Raw genomic sequence first — 10,262 nt, 5'->3', positions numbered from 1 at the left:
CACCCTCCCCTCCAGAAACCCTCAGTTTGTTTCCTATATAGAAGAGTCATTTTTAAAAATTTTATTCTGAAGAGGGCACTTAATCTGAGATCTACTGCTTAATATTTTTAAGGGCACAGTATATCATTATTGATTGTAGGTACATGTACAGCTCATTACTAAAGTGTTCGCTCTTGTTGACAGAAGTTTATGTCTGCTAAATAATAACTCCTCCACCCCACCTGGGGCACCTCTATATACTCCATCAAGTATGCAGGACACAATGACTCCCTACAGCACATCATTACATGGTCATGTGTTTCTGGCCCAGCCTCTGCACAGCCTCCTTCACATCCTTGTTTCGCAGACTGTAGATGAGAGGATTGAGCATTGGGATGACCAGCGTGTAGAAGACAGAGACCACCTTGCCCTGCTCCATGGACTCAATTGCTCCTGGCTGGGCATACATGACAAAGAGAGTCCCAAAAAAGAGAGTTACTACAGTCATGTGGGAGCCACAGGTGGAGAAGATCTTGCGTCTCCCAGCTCCTGACTGCATCCTCAGGATGGTCGCTATGATGTAGCCATAGGAGATGAGGATCACAAATGCCAAACCCACAATCATGAACCCACAGATGCCAAACATGAGAAGTTTATTGATGGCTGTGTTGCCACAGGCTATCTGGAGCAGAGGGGGCACATCACAGAAGAAGTGGTTGATGCGGTTGGAGCTGCAGAATGAGAGGTGGAATGTGAAGCTGGTCTGCACAACAGAGTTGAAGCAGCCTCCACAGTAGGCGCCCAGCACCAGGCGAGTGCAGGCAGACTGGCACATGGTGATGGGGTAACGCAAGGGGTTACAGATGGCCATGAAGCGGTCATAGGCCATGACACCCAGGAGGAAAGCTTCAGTTGTGCCCAGCAAGGACAAAAAGGAAAACTGCATGGCACATCCTGCAAAGGTGATGACCTTGGACGAGGAGAAGAAGTTGGCCAGTGCATTGGGGGCAATGACAGATGAGTAGCACAAGTCCACAAAGGAGAGGTTCTTGAGGAAGAAGTACATTGGGGAGTGCAGGCGGGCATCCAGGGTGATAACAATGATCATGAGGATGTTGCCCAGTACAGTCACCATATACAGGGCCAGGAACACAGCAAAGAGCAGGGCCTGGGTCTCAAGGCCAACTCCAAATCCTTCCAGCACAAAATCTTGAAAGTAGGCCATGGAGAGGTTTCCATTACTGTGAGGTGGCATGAACCTCAGTCCTCTCCACGGGAATAACACCTCCAGTATTAGCAGATTAAGTAGGTCAAGTTAAACTTCTGCTGAAGATAATTTAGAAAAGATAACAAAACCAAAATCTGATTGAAGGTAAAAGGGAGTTAATGGGTTAGTGAAGAATTTTTAAACAAAATTCAAGTTAAACACATAGGCCCTAGGATTTCATTACTGAGAGCTTATATTTCCTTGTTACATAAGCCCATTTTGCAGAAGAATCTGTGAGGGCAGGTGATTATCAGTGAGGATTTGACTGTTGTGTGGAACTCCTGCTACAGTGGTTGGTTACCAGGGACAATGCTAGATGCACCATAGGAGTGAAATAAATCAGGAGTAGGTATGCAGCTCAGCTCCTGACCAATTAGATCTCTGAAACTGTATTAAGTTGTGAACTGAGTACTAGCGCCTCTGACACTTTGCAAAAATAAGCATATCTCAAGAGGAAGACACATCATCCTAGACCACAGGTGTTATCTATAAATGGTTTTTTTATGATAAATTTATTTTTTATTGGTGTTCAATTTGCCAACATACAGAATAACACCCAGTGCTCATCCCGTCAAGTGCCCTCCTCTGTACCCATCACCCATTCACTCCCACGCCCCTCCCTCCTCCCCTTCCACCACCCTTAGTTTGTTTTCCCGAGTTAGGAGTCTTTATGTTCTATCTCCCTTTCTGATATTTCCCACACACTTCTTCTCCCTTCCCTTATATTCCCTTTCACTATTATTTATATTCCCCAAATGAATGAGAATATATAATGTTTGTCCTTCTCTGATTGACTTACTTCACTCAGCATAATACCCTCCAGTTCCATCCACGTTGAAGCAAATGGTGGGTATTTGTCATTTCTAATGACTGTGTTATTCCATTGTATATCTATAAATGTTTTGTGTCAATACTGCCAGACAGAATTTTAAAATTGAAGAGTTCCTGCAATATGGATTAAAAAATCAGAAACAATAGAAAAAGTCAAAGAGGTTCTTGATTTTGGAGTTGACACACCAACTCTAAAGTTATTATGTGTAAAGGAAATGTTCAGACTAAGAATTATAGCCAAATGAACAAACAATGAAGAGACTAATATGTAACTTTTTGGAAGTACAGTGGCTAAAATTAGGAACTCAATGAATGAACTTCACAGAGTAGAAATAGCTAAGGAGAAAATTTGTGAACTAGAATACAGATCAGTAGAAAGTATTTAGAGTGAGATATTGAGAGACAAAAGGATAGAAAAGTAAGGAATGAGGGTTTGAGTTAAAATATATAGGGACATCCATATCCATAAAAAATAAATTTATAAGAAAATTTTCTTTTGTAAAATAAAACATAACTGACTGGAGAAATATATAATCTGAGCAGACATATAACAGAATGAATCACAAGTCAAAAAACATTTCTAACAAAAAAAGACAGGACTAGATGGTTTCAGTGGTGACTTTTATCAGCGAATACAGAATTAACACAAGTATGCTCAAAGTCTAAAAAGTAGATAGGAGGAAACACTTCTTTTTTTTCTTTTTTCTTTTCCTTTTTATTTTTTTATTGAAGTTCAATTTGCCAACATATAGCATAACACCCAGTCCTCATCCCACCAAATGCCCCCCTCAGTGCTCATCACCCAGTCACCCCAACCCCCTTCCCACCATCCTTTCCACTACCCCTTGTTTGTTCCCAGTGAGGAGTCTCTCAAGTTTTGTCACCCTCACTGATATTTTCACTCATTTTCTTTCCTTTCACCTTTATTCCCTTTCACCCTTTTACTATTTTTTATATTCCCTGAATGAATGAGACCATATAATGTTTGTCCTACTCTGATTGACTTATTTCACTCAGCATAATACCCTCCAGTTCCATCCATGTCGAAGCAAATAGTGGGTATTTGTCATTTCTAATGGCTGAGGAATATTCCATTGTATACATAGACCACAGCTTCTTTATCCATTCATCTTTCTTTTTTTTTTCACTAAACTCATACCTTTCAATAGTAACTCTGAACGTGAACGGGCTTAATGACCCCGTCAAAAGGCGCAGGGTTTCAGACTGGATAAAAAAGCAGAAACCATCTATTTGCTGTCTACAAGAGACTCATTTTAGACAGAAGGACACCTACAGCCTGAAAATAAAAGGTTGGAGAACCATTTACCATTTAAATTGTCCTCTAAAGAAAGCAGGGGTAGCCATCGTTATATCAGATAAACTAAAATTTACCCCGAAGACTGTAGTGAGAGATGAAGAGGGACACTATATCATACTTAAAGGATCTATCCAACAAGAGGACGTAACAATCCTCAATATATATGCCCCGAATGTGGGAGCTGCCAAATATATCAATCAATTAATAACCAAAGTGAAGAAATACTTAGATAATAATACACTTATACTTGGTGACTTCAATCTAGCTCTTTCTATACTCGATAGGTCTTCTAAGCACAACATCTTCAAAGAAACGAGAGCTTTAAATGATACACTGGACCAGATGGATTTCACAGATATCTACAGAACTTTACATCCAAACTCAACTGAATACACATTCTTCTCAAGTGCACATGGAACTTTCTCCAGAATAGACCACATACTGGGTAACAAATCAGGCCTGAACCGATACCAAAAGATTGGGATCGTCCCCTGCATATTCTCAGACCATAATGCCTTGAACTTAGAACTAAATCACAACAAGAAGTTTGGAAAGACCTCAAACACGTAGAGGTTAAGGACCATCCTGCTAAAAGGTGAAAGGGTCAATCAGGAAATTAAGGAAGAATTAAAAAGATTCGTGGAAACTAATGAGAATGAAGATACAACCATTCAAAATCTTTGGGATGCAGCAAAAGCAGTCCTACAAGCATCCATTCAAAAACTGGAAAGAACTCAAATACAAAAGCTAACCTTACACATAAAGGAGCTAGAGAAAAAACAGCAAATAGATCCTACACCCAGCAGAAGAAGAGAGTTAATAAAGATTCAAGCAGAACTCAACTAAATCGAGACCAGAAGAACTGTGGAACAGATCAACCGAACCAGGAGTTGGTTCTTTGAAAGAATTAATCAGATAGATAAACCAGCCTTATTAAAAAGAAGAGAGAGAAGACTCAAATTAATAAAATCATGAATGAGAAAGGAGAGATCACTACCAACACCAAGGAAATACAAACGGTTTTAAAAACATATTATGAACAGCTATACGCCAATAAATTAGGCAATCTAGAAGAAATGGACGCATTCCTGGAAAGCCACAAACTACCAAAACTGGAACAGGAAGAAATAGAAAACCTGAACAGGCCAATAACCAGGGAGGAAATTGAAGCAGTTATCAAAAACCTCCCAAGACACAAATGTCCAGGGCCAGACGGCTTCCCAGGAGAATTCTATCAAACGTTTAAAGAAGAAACCATACCTATTCTACTAAAGCTGTTTGGAAATATAGAAAGAGATTGAGTACTTCCAAATTCATTCTATGAGGCCAGCATCACCTTAATTCCAAAATCAGACAAAGACCCCACCAAAAAGTCGAATTGTAGACCAATATCCTGATGAACATGGATGCAAAAATTCTCAACAAGATACTAGCCAATAGGATCCAACGGTATATTAAGAAAATTATTCACCATGACCAAGTAGGATTTATCCCTGGACACAAGGCTGCTTCAACACTCGTAGAACAATCAATGTGATTCATCATATCAGCAAAAGAAAAACCAAGAACCATATGATCCTCTCAATAGATGCAGAGAAAGCATTTGAGAAAATACAGCATCCATTCCTGATCAAAACTCTTCAGAGTGTAGGGATAGAGGGAACATTCCTCGACATCTTAAAAGCCATCTATGAAAAGCCCACAGCAAATATCATTCTCAATGGGGAAGCACTGGGAGCCTTTCCCCTAAGATCAGGAACAAGACAGGGATGTCCACTCTCACCACTGCTGTTCAACATAGTACTGGAAGTCCTAGCCTCAGCAGTCAGACAACAAAAAGACATTAAAGGCATTCAAATTGGCAAAGAAGGAGTCAAACTCTCCCTCTTCGCAGATGACATGATACTGTACATAGAAAACCCAAAAGACTCCACGCCAAGATTGCTAGAACTTATACAGCAATTTGGCAGCGTGGCAGGATACAAAATCAGTGCCCAGAAGTCAGTGGCATTTCTATACACTAACAATGAGACTGAAGAAAGAGAAATTAAGGAGTCAATCCCGTTTACAATTGCACCCAAAAGCATAAGATACCTAGGAATAAACCTCACCAAAGAGGTAAAGGATTTATACCCTAAAAACTATAGAACACTTCTGAAAGAAATTGAGGAAGACACAAAGAGATGGAAAAATATTCCATGCTCATGGATTGGCAGAATTAATACTGTGAAAATGTCAATGTTACCCAGAGCAATTTACACGTTTAATGCAATCCCTATAAAAATACCATGGACTTTCTTCATTCATCTTTCAATGGAGAAAACACTTCTTAATTCATTCCATAATGCCTGTATTGTTTTCACACTAAACGGAGTCAAAGTTGTTGCAAGGAAATGAAGCTACGTATCAAAATGTAATGACTATGGATATAAGAATCCTTATCCAAGTCCAAGTAAACTAAATCCAGCAGAACTTCACAGGGATTCTACAGCATAACCAAGTGAGAGTTATCCCAGGAGTGCAAAGACAGGTCAATACACAAAAGTCACTCAATGTAATACACCATACAAATGGAATTAAGGGGAAAAAACTACATGATCATCTTAGTAGATACAGGAAGAGTACAAGACATTGCTAGAAGAAATGAAAGAAGACCTACATAAATGTAAAGATATCCCATGATCATGGACTGGAAGGGTTACTAATGTCAAGATGTAGTACTCCCCATATTTATGTACGGATTCAATGTAATCCTATGGAAATTCCAATTCCCTGTTTTTTTATGCAGGGGGGTTTGTTTTGTTTTGTTTTGTTTTGTTTTCAGAATTGACCCTAAATAGCTGAAACAATATTTGAAAAGGACAAAGTAGGAGGGCTAGCACTTCCTGACTTAAAAACTGACTATGAAGCAGAACAGTGTTGTGCTTGCGCAAGGATAGACATAGACCAAAGGAATGGAATCACAATACAGAAATGAACTCACACATCAGCGATACTCAACCAGGGGCCGAATAATATTTTATTATTAAAAAATATTAAAAATAATGCATAATGGACAAGACTCTAGAATATTCACCAGCATTTTAAACTGAGAGAATTTAATTGAAGCACATCAACCATTCTAAAAATACATGAGTTCATAATATTGAAGAAGAAAACCCCTTCATTGTCTTCCTTTGGAGGATGATGCTGAGGGAATCCACACAATGACCCTCACAGTGTGGAAATAATTGTTTATTTTTTAATTCTTATTTTTTTAATAATAAAAATATTTTTTATTGGTGTTCAATTTGCCAGCATACAGAATAACACCCAGTGCTCATCCCGTCAAGTGCCCCCCTCAGTGCCCGCCACCCAGTCACACCCTCCCCCTGCCCTCCTCCCCTTCCACCACCCCTAGTTCGTTTCTCAGAGTTAGGTGTCTCTCATGTTCTGTCTCCATTTCTGATATTTCCCACCCATTTCTCAATTCTTATTTGTAAACATTTTATTTATTTATTCATGATAGACAGAGAGAGGCAGAGACACAGACAGAAGGAGAAGCAGGCTCCGTGCAGAGCCCCCGACGTGGGACTCGATCACGGGTCTCTAGGATCACACCCTGAGCTGAAGGTGGTGCTAAATTGCTGAGCCACCCAGGCTGCCTGGGAAGAGTTGTTTAAGGATTTTTCCCTTAGAATATTGCAACTAATAAATGAAGATTGAAATACGGAATATGAGTATTCTCATCTTATAAACCCCTAATGAAACATCCAGTTTAGGTAAGATTAATGACCACTGTTAATATTAATCAAGAGATGCAGCCAGGTGGACCTCAGAGGGGAAATACACACAATAGTTATGAAATATTCTTACCAAAAATCAATTGTAAGTCAGATTGAGCCTTTGGACCTACCAGTTTCCCAGAATGTAAGAAGCAACACAATATGCTAATCAACACTACAGGGACAGCATCAGCAACACCTGTGATGCGTGTGAAAAGCATTGCAGGATAAAAAACCGGTTTTCTTCAATAAAAAGGTTGAAGTAATAATATTGAAAGTGAAATAAGTCAATCGGAGAAGGACAAACATTATATCTTCTATTTCATTTGGGGAATATAAATAAGAGTGAAAGGGAATAGAAGGGAAGGGAGAAGAAATGGGTAGTAAATATCAGAAAGGGAGACAGAACATAAAGACTCCTAAAACTGGGAAATGGACTACGGGTGGTGGCAGGGGAGGAGGGCGGGGGGGGGAATGGGTGATGGACACTGAGTGGGGGCACGTGACGGGATAAGCACTGGATGTTATTCTGTATGTTGGTAAATTGAACACCAATAAGAGAATAAATTTATTTAAAAAAAAAAGAAAATAGAGGGACAGGCAGCCAGTGAATGAGAGACTTTAGAGGCATCAGAGAACAGTGGATGGATGTTATTGAATCCTGTTGCAAAACAAAGTATAAAGGAAACATGAGCCAATCTGGACAATTAAAGCACTAAATGGAACTTTTATAATATTAAGGATAATATTAATTTCTTTGTGGAGAATAGTTAAATTGAAGTTGTGTTTAAAGTCACTGTTGAGAGGGATTAGATATGATTAACTGTAGACTGATAATTATTGAAGTTGGTTGGTGCAAATAGGTAATCCATTATTGCTCTAGTTCCATGTCTGAGTGTTTGAGAACATCCATAATAAAGAGAGTCAAGGAAGTGACACACAGAGGAGAGGAGCCAGATGTGCTGTACACGTTTGAAAATGTGCATAATCCTGCTAATCATCAGGAGAAAGCAAGTTCCCATGTTAAAAACGTCCTCCTGCCCACCCGCCCAAATGTCTCAAACTAAGCAGAGGGGCAGTAACCAGCGGTGTTGCGGACGGGAGCCACTGGAAGGGAGTGTAAATCAGGACACATTTGTCATTTTCTACTGATGTGGAGGATCCCTGTTCCTTACCTGTGTCTTCACTTTCCCTCTGGAAGTGCGCACAGGTGCACAGGGAGACCACAGGGAGGCTGTTCTCGGCAGCGTTAGGACCATAGCTGCACTAGTGAGTTGTGGTATGTTGCCTGGCGGAGAACTAGACAACCGTAAACAGGAAGCAGCATGATGCTGACCATGGACCGCAGCCTGAGAACAGCTGCTCATCACAGGTCAGGCTCAGGTCACTCACTCTCAAAGCCTGGATATCCAAAGGCAGTTGGTCCTCAAGGACCCAAGTCATCCTGTTCAAAACTGCTTGCTCAGGTCCAGGTGGAGGAGGTCACCACCAGGAGCCACACCACACCCGTCTCCCTCTCCCCTGATCATCCTGGGTTGTGTCCTGACAATCTGCATTGACCCCCTGCCTCCACCACACCTGTCAACTCAAGACCCTTCTCATGTCTCATGTGAATGTACGCAATGGTTTCATAATGAGCTCTAGCCTGCCCATTCCCTACTTTGTATCCCAAACAGAGCTCCTTGTGCAGAGTCACCAAATCCTCCCTCATGTCATATTGCTCCCTAATGCAAATGAGTGACAGCCTCCCCACCAGCTGAGGGATCCTGGAGAGGAACCCAAAAGGGACTGGAACCCTCAGCTCCAGACAGGGACATCATACTCGGAGATTCTCTGATTCTCGCCATCTGTCATGATGTCTGTCTACCTCCATCCAACTTTAGTGTGTGACCAGCTCTCATCTCCCAATGGGCTCTCTGTCACTCTCTGATGTGACAGTTTCCTGTTTGTGCCATTAGCAGCCTGGTCACGCCCCCCTCACTGCCTGTGTCCCATCAAATTTGAACTGTTTGTTGTAAAGTCGGCCTTTTTACAGAGCCATGAGCTCCCAGGGCTGGCCCTGGTCTACAGTATTTCTGCATCCCTGTGGCCATGTCCCTTCGAAGGCTGTGCTCAGTACTCTGGTGACCTACTGATTTGAGCCTGAGAAATGCACTTCAGGTCACGAGGGAGCCTGGTGCTGTGATCTCTGTTTACAATGAAAACCGGGCTCTTTAGCTGGAATGACCCTGAAGTCCAAGACAGTGCTGGCCAGGGCAGGAGTGGGGTCACCCCTTCAGCTGCTGAGGCAAGCCCTGAGTGCTTACTGTCTACCTTAGCTCTAAAGCCTCCCTTACACACATGGTGTCCTTCATACCTGGCAGCCCTGAGGGATGGCTGCCTTGACCCTTACTTCTTCCAGGTGAGGGTCATGACTGTTCAAGATCACACAGCCAGCACCTGCTCTCCCAGGGTCTCCCAAGCTCCTGGCCCACATCCGTGCTGATGATGACGACGTCAGCAGGAGAACTCTCACCCTTCTTCCTTCATTAATGTCTCCCATGCAATGAAGAGAGAGTGGGGAGGTGGCAGGGGAGGACCCTCAGGGACTCAGGTAGTCTGGTGGATACCTGAGGTTCAGTCTTCAGTAGACTCCTTGATCTTGGTTACCTCGTGGGAGGGAAGGGTCTCAGCTCACCTCAGTTTCCACGTCTTGTTGCATCATCCAGGCAGCAGAGCAAGGACCTGCACATTGGGGTCACTGTGCTGGGAAGGTCTCTCCTCCTGCAAGGCTGGGATTTGGAGCCTTGAATGGCCAATTAGGGGAGCTTTTTGTGTTCTGGTCTCTGGAGTGCTCTGGGACTCCTGGTTCTCCTGGGTTCTCCTGTCACCAAGCTTTGTCTGACCTGCCCTCCTCTACCTGTCCAGGCACCAAAATCCAGACGTTTCTGTGCTCCCCAGGGGGTGAGCAGAAGAAGATCATAAACTCTAATAGCCTCGCTGTGGCCCTGAGTTGACTGTCCTCCCAGTGGAGGCAGGTGTGAACTCCTGAGCCCAAAGCCATTTCATCACCCCTTTCCCCATCACCTTGTATCATTATCTACGAGCTGAAATGATCTGTCAG

At 42.2% G+C, this 10,262-nt stretch overlaps 1 protein-coding gene across 1 annotated transcript; it reads right to left on the bottom strand.

Annotated features, from left to right (window-relative positions):
* Positions 1-283: 283 nt before the first annotated feature.
* Positions 284-1,234, bottom strand: OR9S11 (olfactory receptor family 9 subfamily S member 11). Its single transcript, NM_001389080.1, has one exon. The coding sequence runs from the start codon at positions 1,232-1,234 to the stop codon at positions 284-286; it is 951 nt and encodes a 316-aa protein (NP_001376009.1).
* Positions 1,235-10,262: the final 9,028 nt, after the last annotated feature.

The sequence above is a fragment of the Canis lupus genome, chromosome 25, assembly GCF_011100685.1.
Source record: "Canis lupus familiaris isolate Mischka breed German Shepherd chromosome 25, alternate assembly UU_Cfam_GSD_1.0, whole genome shotgun sequence".
Lineage (NCBI taxonomy): Eukaryota > Metazoa > Chordata > Mammalia > Carnivora > Canidae > Canis > Canis lupus.
The sequence above is the reverse complement of the archived record's forward strand: the minus strand, read 5'-3'. Positions and strand labels throughout refer to the sequence as shown.

Excerpts from the sequence above, each read along its gene's own strand:
- OR9S11 (NM_001389080.1), bottom strand. The coding sequence starts at position 1,234 with ATGCCACCTCACAGTAATGGAAACCTCTCCATGGCCTACTTTCAAGAT.